The sequence below is a fragment of the Rhodamnia argentea genome, chromosome 2 (assembly GCF_020921035.1).
Source record: "Rhodamnia argentea isolate NSW1041297 chromosome 2, ASM2092103v1, whole genome shotgun sequence".
NCBI lineage: Eukaryota > Viridiplantae > Streptophyta > Magnoliopsida > Myrtales > Myrtaceae > Rhodamnia > Rhodamnia argentea.
Genome location: NC_063151.1, coordinates 7,644,596 through 7,664,402, shown reverse-complemented (window position 1 = coordinate 7,664,402; position 19,807 = coordinate 7,644,596). Strand labels below are relative to the sequence as shown.

General features: G+C 38.5%; 1 protein-coding gene across 2 annotated transcripts; it reads left to right on the top strand.

The window, feature by feature from the left end:
* The first annotated feature begins 386 nt into the window (after positions 1–386).
* On the top strand, positions 387–18,452 carry LOC115756477 (putative callose synthase 8). 2 transcript variants are annotated; one of them, XM_030696281.2, is made up of 41 exons: positions 387–756; positions 1,240–1,340; positions 2,124–2,245; positions 2,355–2,436; positions 2,599–2,673; positions 2,897–3,016; positions 3,173–3,265; positions 3,337–3,428; positions 3,607–3,733; positions 4,671–4,802; positions 4,885–4,961; positions 5,051–5,207; positions 6,021–6,146; positions 6,238–6,355; positions 7,618–7,946; positions 8,890–8,942; positions 9,029–9,089; positions 10,038–10,116; positions 10,205–10,254; positions 10,568–10,654; positions 10,725–10,856; positions 10,968–11,062; positions 11,140–11,224; positions 11,311–11,471; positions 11,927–12,050; positions 12,150–12,244; positions 12,318–12,465; positions 12,670–12,821; positions 13,236–13,342; positions 13,432–13,554; positions 13,652–13,720; positions 13,835–14,003; positions 14,119–14,230; positions 14,569–14,688; positions 14,760–14,875; positions 15,455–15,538; positions 15,840–15,952; positions 16,086–16,315; positions 16,704–17,552; positions 17,743–17,928; positions 18,009–18,452. In XM_030696281.2, the coding sequence occupies exons 1-41, from the start codon at positions 498–500 to the stop codon at positions 18,249–18,251; spliced, it is 5,853 nt and encodes a 1,950-aa protein (XP_030552141.1). In that variant the 5' UTR covers positions 387–497; the 3' UTR covers positions 18,252–18,452. The 2 variants fall into 2 exon arrangements, with proteins under 2 accessions (XP_030552141.1, XP_030552140.1); XM_030696280.2 differs by having other exon boundaries at positions 2,584–2,673.
* Positions 18,453–19,807: the final 1,355 nt, after the last annotated feature.

Below are 19,807 nucleotides of genomic sequence, written 5' to 3'. Positions count from 1 at the left end.
ATGTTTCTTTGAAGTAAGAAAACGCTCTGTTCTTCATTGATTAAATAATGAAAGGAGGATCAATACATGTACGTAAGCAAAGATGGATCCACTGACTGGCCTCCCTTCCTTTTGCTTTTCCTCTGGTTAAAAAAACCAGCTTGGCGTCTTCTTCTTCTTCTTCTTCTTCTTCTTTCCTCCCTTGTTCCTCCTCCCGTCTCACGTCCCTCTCATCAAATCACCAGCCTAAAAGCAGAAGCCAAACATGAACACCAACTCGTAAAAGCAAAAGGGCAGGGCCCAGAAAGCTACGCGCACCCTTCTCGGCAACCTCAGTCTTCGCCACCTTCTCTCCCATTATCGCCAAAAGGAGCTTGCTTTTGGCAAAGGCAAAAAAGCGCACGCTTTGAAGGAGACGAAGCACACCACGTTAAGCAAATGCGGGATGTCCCGGTTATATACACCTTCCCAGTCATGCTTTCTGTCTCATATTCTTCGTCGCTCTGTGTTTCGCTTCCATGGCTGAGATTGTGCCCGCAGATTTCGTTCCCGCGGCGGATGAACGGCGTTATGCTGCTGCTGCAGAAGCTAGCAGCAGCAGCAGCAGCGCGAGACCCAGGCCCATCACGAGGTCTCTCACTTTTGGCCGTGATTATGAGTATAGACCGGAGCCCTTTGACAGCGAGAGGTTGCCCGTTACATTGTCTCCAGAGATTCAGAGGTTCCTTCGCGTCGCCAATTTGATAGAACGCGAGGAGCCTCGCATTGCTTATATATGTAAGGGAGTTTAAATTTTGTCTTAGAATTCGTAAGCTGTTCAAAGTTTATCTTCACGGGTCATCTTGTTGATAAAGAGTGAGCTTTTACTTTATTCTGTGTTTGTCAAAGGTTTGGTAATTACTAGTTGACTGATATGTCGGAATGGAGACTTTAACGGCAATTTAGCGTTCCCTTAAAAATAAACTCCACGATATAGCAATGCAAAGTGGAACAGGGTCCAGATTTTGTTTTGTTCAATAGCACTCTGGGTGGTAAGTTACAACTGCAATTGAAATCTACGAATTTTGTGTCAAAGAGAAAGGGAGTATCAAAGATCTTGGAGGTTGAAAGCTCAGTTTTTTGACTGATCCCAACTTTCATGTGATGGTGATGTTTTATCTGGTTCTGGAGTTGGTGGACCACAGTAGCTTATGGAAGTTCGATCATGGGCTGTAAGCATCTTTCGTGTTGTTTATTTGGATCTCATTGGCATTTTGGCAGGCCGGTTTTATGCTTTTGAGATAGCGCACAAAATGGACTGTAATTCTATTGGACGGGGTGTCCGGCAGTTCAAAACTTCTCTCCTAAAGCGACTTGAACAGGTAAACGCATGCACATGTTAACTCTCTGAAAATGGAGTTTAGCTTGTCTCCAACTTTAGTGATAGCATAGGGATGAGTTAGGATATCGATCAACAAAATCTCGTTCGATAAATGAGGATAAATAATTGCTACACGATCATCAAATGGTATTAAATGACTATGATGTTATCAATTTAAGTCTGATACTGCCAGTCTAACCTCTAAGACTCCACCTATTGATTGCGCAATACCTCAATTACCACGTTCACTTTCATTGAACTTGTATACCATGTCACTTTAATCAGTTCTACCCCTTACTTGATTGTGGATACATACAAATCTAGGTAAATTTCAGAACTAAAAAGAATTTCAGCTTGGTAATCATGGTTTCATTTATACATAGATGACTCTGGTATGGCTCGTTCAAAATGTGTATTATTCTTCGGTTGTAGGAAACAAAAAGTTCATGTTGGGTCTGATAAAGGAAGGTAGAAGCTTGAGTATCTAAACACCAGTGTTCTGTATGAGCATCCTATCACTTTCCCACTTAGCGAAAAAAGGCCTCTGTAGAGGTAGTTGTTGCATCTTGCTCCTCCCCCGTGAATCTTTGAAGACGGCTATTAATAAGAAACTTTGGGTTGACGACTATTTTCCCCTTATATTCCTAGAATTTATCGTGGTTATGCACCCTCACTGTTGAGCTCTTGCTCTTATCGACTGTGTTGTTTTCATGATTGATAGTCATCAATTTTTGTGCAGAGATGCTGACTCAATCATGTTGAATGTAACTTTTGTGAATTTCAGGATGAAGAGATTACCATAGCAAGACGTAGGGAAACGAGTGATATGCGTGAACTTAGACGTGTTTATCATGCATACAAGGACTATATCATCAAGAACATTGGAGTAGTTGATGTAAACAATAAGTAAGGACTTGTGATCGAATTTGTTTCATGTCAGCAGTATGTCTGTTCAGCTTGCGTAACAAGTTATGATTTCTTGCCCGCGCTAAAGTTAATTTTTGGACAATTACAGGGAAAAATTGACCATTGCAAGAAGAGTTGCTCAAGTGTTGTTTGAAGTATTCAAGACTTTAACAGATGCAGCAGGCCCACAGGTATGCTCTTCCTCCATGCTTTCGCTGTAATAGGATATATTGATGTTGATTACAAATTGGCCACTGAGATGGTGGGTCCTACTTGTATGTTTATATAGGATATGCTCTTTTGTGCTGAATATTTTCTCTTCCTCTCTTGTTCTGCAGGCTACAGCTGATCGGAGTTTCTACGTACCCTATAACATTCTCCCACTCGATCCTGGAGGTGCTCAGCAAGCAATTATGCAACTCCCAGAGGTCTGGTTCCATGAAAAAGTTCTTCCTTTATAAACATTGTGTATCTATGTGGATATCTTTCAGTGGCTTGTCACCAGAACTTTTGAAACAAGGGATTTGACGTGCCTCATTCGTCTTAAGGACATGCCACTCTTTTGAAAAGAGGGATCTACCTCATTTTGCTAGTGCGTTAGGGGATTAGTACTACACTAATGTTACCAATGCTAAATGTTTGATGATACAGATTAAAGCTGCAGTTACGGCACTGCGTAGTATTGATGGTCTCCCTTCTCTTGAAGATTCACGGAAAGATGTGGCTTCCGTGGATTTATTTGATATTCTTCAAAGTTTATTTGGATTTCAGGTGACTAACGATATGGTGACATTCTTGGACCGGTGCATTTTATTTTTGGCGTTATGTTAGGAAATCCTTTAAATCGAGCAAGCAAAGTGGATGTGATGGTTCACTGATGGACATGCAGTCTTAAATTGATTCTAACTCGTCACTTACTCTTCACAGGAAGGGAATGTGGCAAACCAAAGGGAGCATCTTCTCCTCCTCCTCGCTAATGCCCATGTCAGGCACGATCAGAAACAGACATCAGTTTCAAAGGTATTAGAACTCATAAATTGCAGATATTTAATTGCTTGTATGTTAATTGGGTGCTTCTTTAATGTGGTTAGCTGGGAGATGCAGCAATAGAAAAGCTAATGAAGAAATTCTTCAAAAATTACACAAATTGGTGCAAATATTTGGGGAAAAAGAGCAATATCAGGTAGGATTTCTTGTCTGAGCTGTTCCGGACTGAGTCAGCATAGTCCTTCATGTTCCTTCACATGGAATTATTGTCACCCATAATATCCTATAAATTCGCTTTCCTCTAGAAATTTTGCTTTTGCTTATGAAAAGCTGGCTAATTCATTGTATTTTTAAGCTAATATGTGTGCATGCAGACTGCCTAATTTGAAACAGGTTGCACAACAGTATAAACTTCTGTACATAGGGCTTTACCTTCTTATATGGGGGGAGGCTGCAAACTTGCGCTTCATGCCTGAGTGTCTCTGTTATATTTTTCATCATGTAAGTCAATTTTATCTTATGTTTATGTTCTGAATTCTGAATTGGCAGTCAATTTCATCTTATGTTTATGTTCTGAATTGGCAGACAAGGAGATGCTGTTCGCTTAGTTGTAAATAACTTGTCCATTTCATGTCAATCCGGTGCAACAGTGAACGCAACCCTTAATTATAGTGGGTGTACACGGTGTTAGACGAAACTCTGAATTAAATAGTCATTTTCATTACTTAAAATAGATGGACTATACAGGTCTTTTTTTGTACAGTCATCCTCTTCCTGCTAACGAAAGAGGGAACCTGACCCACAATTGAGTTGGTAAAATCTCTCGGGGTGTGCAGATTCTTGCTAGTTACAATGATCCTGCTGTTAGTTCTTTAGGAAATTATCTTGTGTCGAATGACTTTCAAACCAAGAACAGATGAAAATTGATTGCCAAATCAAGAAGAAGGTTTAATTTCTCAGGCTTTTCCAAAATCAGACTGGGCCAGATATCTAGGGGTTTTGAATGCTTACTTTGTATGAAAAAGTTCTTGGGAGATGTCTCCACTGGAAGGTATACTTTGTTGACTTTGAACAATTATTTGTGACATTCATGTCGTATGTTTTTGTATGCGGCTTCCTCAATTGCATACATTCATTTGTGGGGTAGACTAATATGAAGCAATTTACGAAGTGACTGCTTAAGACCACAGTTAGCAGAAACCTTAATCGAGTTGTAACGTTGATCTGATTTACCTGGAGCACATGTTGAAAGTCCATCTTAGGTTCAAGCTTAGATTTCTACAGCTACGTCAATCTACTGGGATAAAATATATATATATATATATATATATATATATATATATATATTCTTCATTTTTTACTTTGCTGCTTGCTTATACTAATTGCCCCACCCAGCCATAAGATGAATTCATTTGTTATTTGGTCTTTGTAAGGTCAGATGGCGTATGAATTACATGGTATATTGACTGGTGGTCTCAGTCTGACATCAGAGGTCATCCCAGCTTATGGAGGAGGGCCAGAGTCTTTCCTGAACAATGTAGTTACCCCAATTTACAGGGTTATATATGAAGTAAGTACATTAGATCTTTTGTATGCCATAGTCTGGATCTCTCCTATATCTCTTACAATTTTTTTGTCTTGCAAACATTTAGGAGGCCGAGAAAAACAAAAATGGGACAGCGCACCACTTCACTTGGAGGAACTATGATGATCTGAATGAGTACTTCTGGTTATAATCTGTGCTTTTCATATCAATGTTCTTGAAAGCTAGAGTTTCCAAACTTGTGTAAGTATGTTACTATTTACATGTAACCGCAGGACTCCCAATTGTTTTGAAGTGGGTTGGCCCATGCGTTTGGACCATGATTACTTCTGTGTAAAGCCTTCACAAAGCAGTCATCAGAAACCCCAAGTTTCAGATGATGCTGCTGAACTAAAGAAGGATAAAGGAGATAATGGTGATGAAGAACTAGGGGTAAGCTATACTACTTTTGCATTGGTCCTGCCAGCATTTGTTTCATTTTAATCAGTCTTATGATAAATCGGGAAGAAATCATTAACATTATTGACTAGTCTGAATTGTACACTACCCCTTTTCATGTTGTTAAATGTTCCAGTCTTTAAGAATAGACAATCACACATTCTGTTTTTTGAGGCATATGCTTCATTGTATGTAACTAAACTTTGCTCTCAGTTTGGCACAAGCATTTGATAAGCTGACTTACAGAGCCTACTTTTACCTCACTTACGAGGTGCTAAGCCTGCTTGTATCCCATCCCATGTCCCTCCTTTTTGTGTCTGTTTCTTCACTTCTCACTTTCGCTAAAGTTTTGCCTTTACAGTATCGAGACATCTCTGGTTTATCTTTTATATTGTTTGAAATTCTATAAGATAATTTCATGGTACATCATTTCTCAGCTATCATGCAAGGGAAAATTTCAGGGGTTTTATATGCCTTCTCGCCTTGGCAGAAACATGTAGGATTTTAGGATGATAGTGAAGTCAATAATCTGTGCGTGCTAGCCTCACTATGAAATATGAAATATATTGAACAAAATGGGGTAGGTTTACTGGGAGATTCCTTGATAAACATCAATGCGTGGTGGCTTATGTTTCTTGTCACAGTATTCTTTTGGTGAGTGCACTTCATCACTTCTCTTGAGTGAACATGTATGTAGCTTTTCCCTTCTTTATATGGCCTTTCAGCTTTAGACAACAAGCCCAACCCAGTGCTCCATAACTTTATATCCCCCAACTTTGCTTTTCCAGCTTGTATATTTATTTACAGGGTTCTAAGGAGGAATCCCGTGAACCAAAATGGTTGGGAAAGACAAATTTTGTGGAGATTCGGTCATTTTGGCAAATCTTTAGGAGCTTTGACAGAATGTGGAGTTTTTTAATCCTGATCCTCCAGGTGTGTCTACTATCTTTACCGGAGTCCGGTGACTTGTTTCCTCTGATGGTTCTGCTGCTTCTTTAATAAGTTCATCTTTCTTTTTCTCTAGGCAATGATTATCATGGCCTGTCATGATTTGGGATCTCCTCTTCAGTTGTTTGACAAAGGAATATTTGAGGATGTCTTGAGCATTTTCGTTACTTCTACATTCCTTAAGCTCCTTCAAGGTCTGGTATTCCATCTTGTCTTCATCTTTATATGTGTCTTGACTGTCTCTGGCTGCATGTGTTGATTTTGAGGGCAAGTATAGCATTCCAGATAAAAGCATGCGCTTTATAACTGATTATATCTGGAGTCCCGTCGCAATGCCTTCAAGTGCAATTGCTCTGATAATAACTGATAAGCAGCCATCAGTGACTAGAATAAGAGGTGGATTCTAGTAGAACTGATTCTGGAAAATACCCTTACCACCTCCCACCTCCTTCCTCTTACAGCCTTCTAATAAAAAGTAAAGATTGTGATTGCCTAATGATTCTTCCTATCTGCTCAAGCACCATGCATAGCTTTAGCATTTTTTTTTCGTTCCTTAAGAAAGGTAGATAAATGTAACATCCCTCAAGAATGAAGTAATTTTTGGCATACACTTGTTTCTCAAAGGGGGCTGCATTATTTAGTCAAAATGTAGTGTTTGACATAGCTTAAGCTAATAGGTGGAGGGAGACTACATGAATATAAAGAGTATTTAGGACCCGTTGTTGAGCAATGTGGGTCATACTTTAACACCTCCTCTCACATGCAAGCCGGATAATGAGCGGCATGTGGAATTTTGACTATGCACATTCACGTGAAATTTTACCATGCACATTTGTGAAAGGGTTAGCACTGGCTCCGATACCACGCTAGAAAGTTCGACACCAAAGCTTAATCTAATAGATGGAGGGAGACTACATGAATATAAGAGCATTTAGGACCCGTTGTTAAGTAATGTGGGACATACTTCAACACTTTGTAGACCAAATATTACAAGTTACTAAACTGAGAAGCAATATTTCATCAGCTAAAGCATACTCCTTTTTTGTCATCACATTATTTAAGAAAGGGTTTCCCTCAACAGCCAGGCAATTTTAGTATGTGAATTCACTCTGAGCTTTTATCAGAAAAGCTAAAAGATGTTGTCAGCATGTATATTTAAGAACTTTACATGACTTTGTTACTCCAAAGTTAGATAGATTGGTTGCCTCTTACTATTGATCTACCTTTATCAACAATGCTGCCATTGATTTCTATTAAAAGTTAATGCAGTGACGGTCTACTTGTGAACGGTAGAATTCTGAGAAGAAATCTTTGTTACTCCAAAGTTAGATAGATTGGTTGCCTCTTACTATTGATCTACTTTATCAACAATGCTATCATGGATTTCTATTAAAAGTTAATGCAGTGACGGTCTACTTGTGAACGGTAGAATTCTGAGAAGAAATCTTGCCTGCAGCTGTTATTGACATTGCCTTTACATGGAAAGTGCGGTACACTAAGGGTTCATCGGAACGGAAGAGACATTGGTTGAACCTGGCAGTTTCTGCAGTGTGGACAATAATTCTTCCTACATGTTATGCTAAGTCAAGAAGAAAATATACTTGTTATTCCATGCCAAGTGGGAGCTGGCTCAAAGAATTGTGCTTTTCGCCATACATGATTGCTGTTGGAATATATATGATGTCTAATGCTGTCCAGATGGTGTTGTTCTTTGTTCCTGCCGTTAGCAAGTATATCGAAGTCTCAAACTGCTGTATATGCAGAATACTGTCTTGGTGGACACAGGTAGGCTTATTAACTTATTTACTGGTTGTTCTTATTACATTCTCTATTTATGCTTAGGAAATGTTGCATTCGGATCCAGTCATGTGCTGGTGCAGTCGTATAATTTATGGCACCAACAGATCCAATTGTCCGATTGGTTGCAGTTGACAATGGAACTAGTAGTGTCTTGATATTTGGTAGATACTGGTAGTATGTAAATGAAAAGATTATAGACCTTGTCTTAGAGAATGTCCCGAGAGAAAAGGTAATTCAGGATGCAGACATGTGGTTTTTTTCACTGAGGTACTTCTCGATTCCTAAGACCTCTCAACAAAGCCATTTTGTATTCAGCAGCATAAATAGCTCATGTTGACTGTATGTCAAGGGATTGGGAACGATAGCATCATATGTCATAGAAATACAAGAATTCTTTTGAACTTATCATTCTCTTGTTACTTTTGAGTTGACCTTGCAACATGTGACTCTAAAGAACACCAGAAAACTCATATGGGTGATTATAGTAAACGGAAACTGAGTTCCTGTTGAATTCTCTCTCAATGTACTTTATTTCCATGATTTGCTGAATAGTGATGATTTTGCTTTCTGAAAATTTGTCCCTTCTCATACAATCATCATGTTTACCATCAAAATGTTTATCGACAATAGATGTATAGTCAAAACACTGAGTCCACTAGTTCAGATATTTGCAGGACTCAAGATTAGGTTTAATTTCCTCTTTGCTATGGCATTGATCATTCATCATTTGACTCTCTATGATGTCAACTTTGCTATGAATATCAGTAACTACCAGTTTGACTACAGTGTAGTGGATCTTGATTGTCCTGATCAGCTGTATTTGACATGATGACTCATTGAAATCTCCCTTATATAATGCATGACATGTTTATTTAAGTGAATTACGTCAGTAGATTTTTGCACAAGTGTCAGCTTTCTCTTATTGTAGCCTAGGCTATTTATTGGACGTGGGATGCAAGAAAGCCAACTTTCGCAGTTGAAGTATGTTCTATTTCCCTCAGTTGAAGCTTTGTTTTCATGCGGATTAGTTCTTCTGTAATCATTTCTATTGGTTGCTTGTGATGTAGGTATACGTTTTTCTGGTTACTGGTCTTATCCAGCAAGTTCTCATTCAGTTACTTTTTTGAGGTAAGGATTTTCCCAGATAGAATGAATGAAGACTAAAGCGATAATGGAACTACTATGAAAATGTGGTTTGAATACAATGTCCATAAGATCTTCTCGTAACTAAGTACTTTACGTATGTCAACTTTGAGTAGCATAATCCCAAGTGCAATGGCAGGAACATTATTCGTTGGCTTAAAACACTCAACTCCATAAATCTATTGCTTGGTTTTTGCAACTATACAAGAAAGCATTTCATGACATGTGTACCAAACTGGTCCTCGGTTGCTCCTTATATTTCTGGCCTGCTTATTCCTGCAGCTATTTGACATGGATAAAACCTGTTTGGTAAAACTGAAAATTAAGTGCTGAAAATTTAAGTTCTGAATTTTAATTGTCGACCATTTTAACTGCTGAAAATGAAATTAAATATTGTTTGATCATGACTGAGTATTTAGTACTGAGCAACATTTTTTTCTTGCCATGTATAGAACTGTGAATATCATCGGTAGGTTTTAGGCTTTTAGCAATGGAATAGGCAAGATTAGATTTTATTTCATATTTGGATGCCTTTTATAATGAATAAATTAAGTAACATTACCATTACTTAGCTAATTAAGAGATTTCTGACTTATTTGATTTTTTTAAGTCAAAACTAGTTATGATTATTAATCATGCTTAATTTTTTTAAGTGTTGAGTACAGTAATTTTCTGCACTATCAAGCATGCTCAAGTTAGATAAACTATCTCTTTTTATCTCATTCCTATAATTTGGAGTGCGGCAATATCAATGTAAGCTGAGATGAGAAACTGCAATCAGCAAGATCACTTACATATAACAAATAAAGATGAAACTTTGGCTTTCTAGAGGGCAAAGGTTGCAGATAGTAGCATATGATTTTATAGGATTTTACTACTATTTTTAATATGACTGACCGGCCACTTGTCACCAAATTATTGAACAAAATGCAGATAAAACCACTGATCACACCAACCAGACAAATTATGACAATTGGTGTGGAGTATGATTGGCATGAAATTTTCCCCAAAGGTGATATGCTATACTTCTTGAATTCGTGTTTAAAAGTTTGGAATTGATATTCGAAGTGCAAACCTAATAAGTATTTGTCATTTTCCAGTTCGCAGTAATGCTGGTGCAATCTCGGCAATATGGGCACCTGTAATAGTTGTGAGTATCCACCAACAAATGGGCAGTAGTCTTTGTTTATGTCCAAATTTCTAGCTTGAACTTTTTTTAGGCTAGTTGTTGAATCTTGAATGGTATTACATTATCATCATTTGATATCTAAAGCACTACTCTTCCAGCTTACGGTGACATTTTTTTTTTTTTTTTTTTTGGTCATAAGCTTACGGTGACATTGGAAAGTAAGGTTGTTAAACTTGAGATATATCAAACTTATAGATGCCCTTGTTTCTTTTTGGATCGTAACTTTACATTAAATAATGTATTCATGACATTCTTATCTAATTTCTATCTTTAGGTGTATTTCATGGATGCTCAGATATGGTACTCTGTTTTCTGTACAATTTTTGGTGGTGTCTATGGCATTCTGCATCATCTTGGTGAGGTAAGATTTATAGCTTTCCTCTGGAATAAATCTTTTAGAGGTCTCAATTCCCTTTTTTTTTTTAATGTAGATCCGGACTTTGGGTATGCTAAGGAGTAGATTCCATTCCTTGCCTTCTGCATTCAATGCTCGCATAATACCACCATCGAAAAAGAAGCAAAAGGGCAAAAGAAAAGGGTACTTCAATAAGCAAATTGGAAAGGTAGGAGGCCTGGACACTTCTATACTTCGTTTTGTCCACTTCTTATTATTGTTATGATCATTATTATTATATTTATTAGTATCATGACCCCCAATCTGTTAATATTCTCAGGTTTCTGGGAATGAAAAAAGTGATGTTGCCAAATTTGCTGTGGTGTGGAATGAAATTATTGGCAAGCTTCGACTAGAGGACTTGATAAGTGATAGGTTGGCTTTATTCTTTGCTGAGTACTTTTCAAGGTCTCCTCTTAAAAGTAATCACATAAACACACTTCTTGGAATAGGGAAGTAGATTTGATGGTGATGCCCATGGCCCGAGAGCAGCCTTTGGGAAAAGTTTGTTGGCCAGTTTTTCTTCTAGCCAATAAGGTACTGTCACGTACTGTGTTGCATCTTTCTCCAAGTTTTCTTAACTGCCTCAGTTCACTACTGACAATTGACCCCATTTTTGAAAGCTTTCAACAGCATTGAGCATTGCTAAAGATTTTGTGGGGAAGGATGAAAATCTTTATAGGAAAATAAGGAAGGATAAGAACATGTACTATGCAGTGCAAGAGTGCTTTGAGTCCATGAAGTACATCGTCGAACTTCTTGCTGTTGGAAATACAGAGAAAAGGTAGAGAGATAATGTCGTTGACTGTTTACGTTGAGTACAATTAATGAGTCTATTTCTTAGGAGTTGGGGTATGCAGATCTCATCATTAAGACTTCGTAGCTCTTCATTGTTTTGCCCATTCTTTTTTCCCAAAATTAGTATGGAATGTGGTAGACTATGGTAGTCTGTTAAGTTTCTCACGTGTAGTTCAAAGAAACAGTTCCAATCCGCTTGCAATGTTATAATGCAAAATTAGGGAATAGATGGGTTAATTAGACGTGAAATAATTTTGACTGATAAATAGATGTCTGTTTCTACTGATGAATGATAGGTGTTCTTCATAAATATTTTTATTTGGTGGCCTTTATTTAAGAAAGGCTCAGAGGGATTTTTACTTTCTCTGTCCTTGTACATTGATTGTGGTTGTGAATCTGCTTAATTCTGGGCTTTAGACTGTTTCCAAAATTCTTTATCAGGGTAATATCTAGCATACTCAAAGAAATTGATGCAAGCATCGGAGGATCAACCCTTCTGAAGGACTTCAACTTGAGTTGCCTTCCAGCTCTGCGAGATAAATTTGTTGACTTGCTTGAACTTTTGGTAATTGTCGCAGTTCTGAAGTTGATTCTTTACCCTCTTGAATGACTTGTTCTGATTACTAGCTGAAGCACTCCTCCTGTTATGGATTGCATATATTAGCTTGATGGAAATGAGAACCATCGTGGGCGGGTTGTGAAAGTACTTCAGGACATCTTCGAGCTTGCAACCCATGACATGATGACACATGCTGACAGGTTGGTTCGATTCACTCTACTGATTTTTCAACTACTTCAATTGCTTTCCTTCATTGAAATTACCTGCTTCCAGAATATTGGATATACTCAACGTTTCTCAACAGAAAGAGGATGAGTATCCTTACTTCTCTGAAAGAATTGAGCCAGAGTTATTCGAGTCAGCTGCTGGTGAGGATTCTCTTCATTTCCCATTGCCAGACAGTGGCCCCTTGAATGAGCAGGTACATCTTATTTACTGTTCCCCCTCTCCTCTTCCCCCCAAACATGAATCCATGCAGTAGTTTTTTATATACCTTTCTTGGCCTTTTGTGTAAGAGCAAGTTTAGTATTTGTTCTCACTAGTTCAAAAAGTATGCATTAATGTTGCACATGCTTGTGGTTAAGTACATGTAATTAAATGTGACCATTTTGACTTTGTGTGGCAGATCAAGCGTTTCTATCTTTTGCTAACCACCAAAGATGCAGCAGTTGATGTACCCTCCAATCTACAAGCTCGAAGACGGATATCATTCTTTGCTACTTCTCTTTTTATGGATGTGCCAAGTGCTCCAACAGTGCGCAACATGCTATCATTTAGGTAAACTCTGTTTATGCAGTGAGCGACATGACTTATATCTTGGTGAAACTTTTATTTGCCCTAACCTTCTTGTCCTGTTGAAATAAAATGAACTTCTAGCATAAGAATAGTTTCTCAAGAAATGGAAACGCATGTTAATCCAAATGGACAATGAATAACAGCTTTTTTGGAAGCTCCTTGGTGGTTAAACAACAAGGATGCAAATAAGACACATTTCGAGGATCATTCATATCAAGAAGATAAGATAGTGCAATCACTTTCTTGAAGTGTATAGACATTTTTACTTTTTAGAGTTTTCAATATGATAGGATAGTATATCATTTCTGTTCTGCTGTCATGTAATTGATATCTTCACTTCAGCTGAAAAAGAATTGCTTGTGGCTCTTGTCTGAGACAATGCCTCTTCTTTGACAGTGTTTTAACTCCACATTATATGGAAGACATTAACTTTTCGATGAAGGAGCTCCATTCCAGCCAAGGAGAAGTTTCCATCATCTATTATATGAAAAAGATTTATCCAGGTTTCTACCATGTAGGACACTTTTGTGTGATTGCCGTTTGATTCTCTCAAGTGTAGCTTTTTGCTTACATTTTCCTTTCTATTTCATAGATGAGTGGAGAAACTTCTTGGAAAGGATGGGTTGTGGAGACGTGGAAGGATTGAAAGATGAAAATAGGGAGGAAGAGCTGAGATATTGGGCTTCTTTCAGAGGGCAAACGCTGAGCAGAACAGGTAAAGTTTGCCTCATTTAATGCCGTTTTAGTCTATGAAAGTTCATACATACAACACAGTTACAAGTTTTAATTTGAACCTCTGAGGTTGTGTGCAGTCCGTGGAATGATGTACTACAGAGAAGCCTTAAAACTTCAAGCTTTCCTCGACATGGCAGGAGAGGAAGGTTCATAATCTAAGCTTGAAGTTCAAGTTAGAGCAACGTTTCTGGTGGTGACGTCCCCAGAGTCACTCCTTGATCACATTTCTATATTCTTTCCTTTTGCTTGTTTCCGTGCAGATATTCTTGAAGGTTGCGATGCTGTTGCGAGAGAAAATCCAGCACTATCTGCTCAACTTGAGGCTCTGGCGGACCTAAAATTCACTTATGTAGTATCCTGTCAAATGTATGGGTTACAAAAGTCTTCTGGAGATCCCCATGCACAAGATGTCCTTGAGTTGATGATAAGGTAATGTTCTACAAAAACTAACAAAAGCAACTCCAATTGTTACATATTCCACGTATTCAAATTATTGTCACTTTGGTAGTTTGTTAACACTACCTTGTTTTATGAGGGCTTGAAGATATCCATCACTTCGTGTTGCCTATATTGAGGAGAAAGAAGAGATTGTGGCTGACAAGCCTAGGAAGACATATTCGTCTATATTGGTAAAAGCTGTCAATCGTTTAGATCAGGTAACATCGCAGAACTTGGTGTAGTTTTTGTAAGGAGTTATACATTTTCAAGAAAACATTGATAGTTGCATTCAAAGTTTTTGTCATGCTTGAAAGAAGGAAATTGTGTCAATCTTCAGAAAGAAATGAAAAAGATCAGAACTGAAGAAAAATCAGCTCATATTGTGCTGTATCCTCAACTAGCATTCAAGCCAAAATCCTTCTCGGAGACTGTAGCATCAAGTTCACCTTTAAACCACTGTTCAGTGACTTGTATAACATCCTCATAGGATGTTGTTCCTTTAAAAGCATTTGATCTACAATTTACGTCACAAGTGTTTGATAGCAATTTTTTGCAGGAAATCTACCGCATAAAACTTCCTGGTCCACCGAAAATTGGAGAAGGAAAGCCTGAAAATCAAAACCATGCCATAGTTTTCACTCGTGGTGAAGCTATTCAAACAATTGATATGAACCAAGTAGGTATGGTTTTTAGAAAATAGAGTTTGCGGCTCCAGTGATTGTTTAATTACGATGCTCGGTTTAATAGGACAATTATCTGGAGGAAGCCATAAAGATGAGAAACCTTCTAGAAGAATTCCACCAGAAGAAAGGACATCGACCTCCTACTATACTTGGACTCAGGGAACACATATTTACTGGGAGGTAATCTAATGACTGGGAAATATTTTTGGCACTTTAAGTTATTCTTCCCACCCGTGAGACCCAAATTGCTTGGAGAAGTACTAAATAACAGGTTTGCGCTTAGAGGATCAACAGGTTATAGCAACAGGAAAATGAATATGGCAATGATTAAGATGCTTAAGATGTGTGAAACATGTTGGATAGCTTTATGAAATCTACCGGGTATACAGCATCCATTACACCAGATAAGTTGACCTTGCCTGATATTAAGGAGAATTAAAAGAGTAAGAAATGACAATATGATGGACAGGTTACTACTGCAGTCTCTGAATTCTTCCCTATTAAGCATGACTTCGTTAGAATCATCAAAATGGAAATTTTAAGATACCTTCCTTTTTCTTCACAAAGGATGTAATCACATTCTTTTTGGAACATGTTGAGCTGAATGTTTTACTTTGTCGTCTCTTTAGAAGAATCACTCTGAACACTTCATCCAGGATTCCTAAGCTATTCCGTCCATGTTTTGTTCTTGTAAATATTGTAGTACAAATTGAGGAGTATAAGTGCGGGCTCAATTTATGTGTTTCTCCCACATTGCAGTGTTTCTTCTTTAGCGTGGTTCATGTCATATCAGGAGACCAGCTTTGTCACAATTGGTCAGAGGCTTCTTGCCAACCCTCTCAGGTAGGGATATGTTCTTTCATCAATCTCTTGCTCCAAAAAGGACTGCTTGCCCACGCAAGTGTATAATTAACTTTTAGCAGTAGCTAACTTGACAAAGGCCCAGACCCAAGAATTATGTTGTCATGAAGATATTCCAGAACTATATTTCGTTTTATATCTCAAACAGCTTTATGAGCATGATTCCAGCTGAAGGATTTCTCACTTTTAACTTGTGTTGCTTTTGTCTTTGATTCCTCTTTCTTTCTGTTGGCTTTGTTCTCCCATAATTTTGGTCAATAATTTTTCTTGATTTCCTGGGCAGGGTAAGATTCCACTACGGACATCCCGATGTGTTTGACAGGATATTTCACATTACTAGAGGCGGTATAAGCAAAGCGTCAAAGACAATCAACTTGACTGAGGATGTATTTGCTGGTATAACTTTGTCACTGTATTACTCTGAGATCAAGCAATTTCCTTCTTTCCGTTTTTCCATTTGTGTGGGTGTAGGGAGAAACAGGCAACTGTCAGTTTGATGAAGGACCAACTGACATGTTACCTTGTGTAGGATTCAACTGTACTCTTCGGCGAGGAAGTGTTACTTATCACGAGTATATGCAAGTAGGAAAAGGTCGGGATGTAGGCCTAAATCAGATCTCAAAGTTTGAAGCAAAAGTGGCTAATGGCAACAGTGAGCAGACTCTAAGCCGCGATATATACCGGCTAGGACGGCAGTTTGATTTCTTCCGGATGCTATCATGTTACTTCACAACCATTGGCTTTTACTTCAGTAGCATGGTACTTGCCCCAAAGAATATTTCGCTTTACGATTAATACTACCATTAAGCCTAGAGGAAAACTGGATGTATGTTTAGTTGTACACACCCCCATGGTGAGTTGCTGATAATAGTAACTAGTATCGTCATATATTCCCAAGATACACAACGTATTTGAAGTTGTTCCAGAAGTGGATACTATGTGGAAGTTGTTCATTTGAATTCCCTTACATTAATGCGAGTAGCATTTTCCTGATATATCTATGTTATATGGAAGCTGTTCTAATCATCTTTTGATTTCTCGTATAGACATGTGTGGCCTGTAGTGATAATAATCTCTCTCTGCATTTTTTGCTTGGAAGCACCATGAGAAAATCTAATTTTGGCTTGTCTTTGATGTGTTTGCACAGATCTCTGTCATTGGAATCTATGTCTTCCTGTATGGCCAGCTCTACCTAGTACTTAGTGGGTTGGAGAGAGCACTCATTCTTGAGGCTAGAGTTCAGAATATACAATCATTGGAGACAGCTCTTGCTTCACAATCGTTCATTCAATTAGGGCTTTTAACTGGCCTGCCAATGGTCATGGAAATTGGACTTGAAAAGGGATTTCTTATGGCCCTCAAGGATTTTATCCTCATGCAGTTGCAGCTGGCTGCTGTTTTCTTCACTTTCTCTCTTGGAACAAAAACTCATTACTACGGTCGGACGATTTTGTATGGGGGTGCTATGTATAGACCAACCGGGAGGAAGGTTGTGGTGTTTCATGCCAGTTTCTCAGAGAATTACAGATTATATTCACGGAGCCACTTTACTAAAGGGTTTGAATTGTTGCTTCTTTTGATCGTTTATGATATGTTCAGACGGTCATACCAAAGCAGCATGGCCTATGTGCTAATCACATATTCCATTTGGTTCATGTCTATAACTTGGTTGTTTGCACCATTTCTATTCAATCCTTCTGGGTTCGACTGGGCTAAGATTGTGGATGACTGGAAAGACTGGAACAAGTGGATCAATCTGCAGGGTGGAATAGGAGTTCAACCAGATAAAAGTTGGGAATCGTGGTGGTATGAAGAGCAAGCTCACATTCGTCATTCGGGACTGAGTTCTAGGTTAATTGAGATACTTCTGTCTCTGAGGTTTTTCCTATATCAGTACGGTCTTGTGTATCACCTTGACATCTCCCAGCAGAGCAAGAACTTTCTGGTTTATGTGCTCTCTTGGGTTGTCATTTTTGCAATATTCTTGCTGATCAAGGTAAGTACTTCTTTGAAGTTGTATTGCTCCACCTTACATGGATAACGACTTCTGTTCCAGAAGCAGAAGGCGAGAGAATAATGCTCTCACTAGTTTTAATAACACAACGCAAAAGTTTTTGTTTGGAACCTCCAGTGCCGATGGTGAATAATTTTGTCTGATCATACAAATTATCTCAACGTCTATGCAGGCTGTGCACATGGGACAGCAACAGTTCAGCACTAAGTACCATTTTTATTTCAGGCTTTTTAAAGCATTCCTTTTCCTCGGCGTGCTGTCCATCATAGTAATTCTTTCCATCATCTGCAAATTGTCTTTGATGGATATCATTGTCTGCTGTCTAGCATTCTTGCCAACCGGTTGGGGGCTGATACTGGTAAGCTTGGTTAAAGAAACTCTGTTTTTCTTCCCTCCCTCAGCACTTTCACCTGTTGTCTGACTCTTCCATTTTGGCAGATTGGACAAGCAGTGAGACCCAAAATCGAGAACACCGGCTTATGGGAATTCGTCGTTGTTATGGCTAGAGCATATGACTATGGGATGGGTGTCATTCTATTTGCACCCATAGCTTGTTTAGCGTGGCTGCCAATTATATCGGCTTTCCAAACTCGCTTCCTCTTCAATGAAGCCTTCAACCGGCGATTGGGAATACAATCGATTCTTGCTGGAAAGAAGAACAAAAAGAATAGGCAGGCATGAACTTTACTCGCTCCCTGTATAGTAAATTAACTCTCGGTAATCTCCTTGAGACAATTTTGAAAAAAATGGAAAAAAGCAATGTACAGGAGACCTACTCCAGTAATTTTTATGCGCTGGAAATATGGGAGAAGCTTACAATACAATGTGTTCTTCGAGCTCGAGGCTGACACCAATAAATATAGCTGGAGCCATAATTTCACCGAGAAGACTGTCATTCCTTCTAGCTCTTATACGCTTGATACTTAAGTGACTTTAAAAACAGGCAAAGCCCAAGATGGAACTTAGTTGCATATGTGGTTAAATGTTCAGTGCAAAGAGGAAATATGTACTGCTTGATAAATGCCGGTACTTCCATGTCGAGAGAATGAATTGACATTTTAGTGACACTTGATCATGATGAAAAACATAATTGTCATAACATGATTCTCGGATTACATCATCTATATATATAGTGAGCATTAGGGCTCACTAATTATGGAAAAGACTAAACTACCCTTTCAACACTTCCCCTCAAGTTGGGGCATAAATATCAAAGAGTCGCAACTTGTTACAAAAAGTAATTATTCTACTTCCCTGTAATGATTTAGTGAAAAGATCAGCAAGTTGATCTTCGGTCTTTGTGTATTGAAGTGTTATGCTCTTGTTTTGAATCTTTTCTCGCACAAAATGACAATCTACTTCAATATGCTTCGTGCGCTCATGAAAAGCTGGATTTGAAGCGATATGCATAGCAGATCGGTTATCACAACACAAAGCTGAGGGAGCCGACGATGACATATAGAGTTCGGATAATAACATCCTCAACCAAATCGGCTAACTAGTCACATGAGCCATGGCCCGATATTCCGCCTTAGCACTTGATCGAGACACCACCTGTTGTTTCTTACTTTTCCAGCTCACAAGATTGCCTCCCAAAAATACATATTAACCAGAAGTTGATCGCCTATCAAAAGGACAACCGGCCCAATCGGCTTCAGAGTAGCCAATAACATCAAGATGTCCATGATTCTTGAACAATATCCTTTTGTCCGGTGCTCCCTTCAAGCATTTAACTATACGTAGTCTTGCCTCCCAATGTGTAGTACAAGGAATATTCATAAATTGACTAACAACACTAATAGCAAAAGATATATCCGGTCGGGTAACACTTAAATAATTGAGCTTACCCACCGGTCTCCGATACTTGCTTGGATCATGAAGTAATTCGCCATGTTCTGCATTAAGCTTCACACTAGGATCCATTGGAGCATTAATAGGCTTCGCTCCAAGAAAACCAACCTCACCGAGAATATCCAATACATATTTTCGCTGTGATAATGAGATACCATCACGCGAGTAGGCCACCACAATGCCTAAGAAATATCGCAAACATCCCATATCTTTTGTGCTAAACTCTGCTTGTAGAAACTGTTTCAATTTTTTTATGCCCACTGAATCACTACCAGTAATGATAATATCATCCACATACACAACCAGGAGAACACATCCAGCAAGGAAAGTAGAGCTAAAAATAGAATGATCTACAGTACAACGTTGCAAACCAAACCGAATAAGCG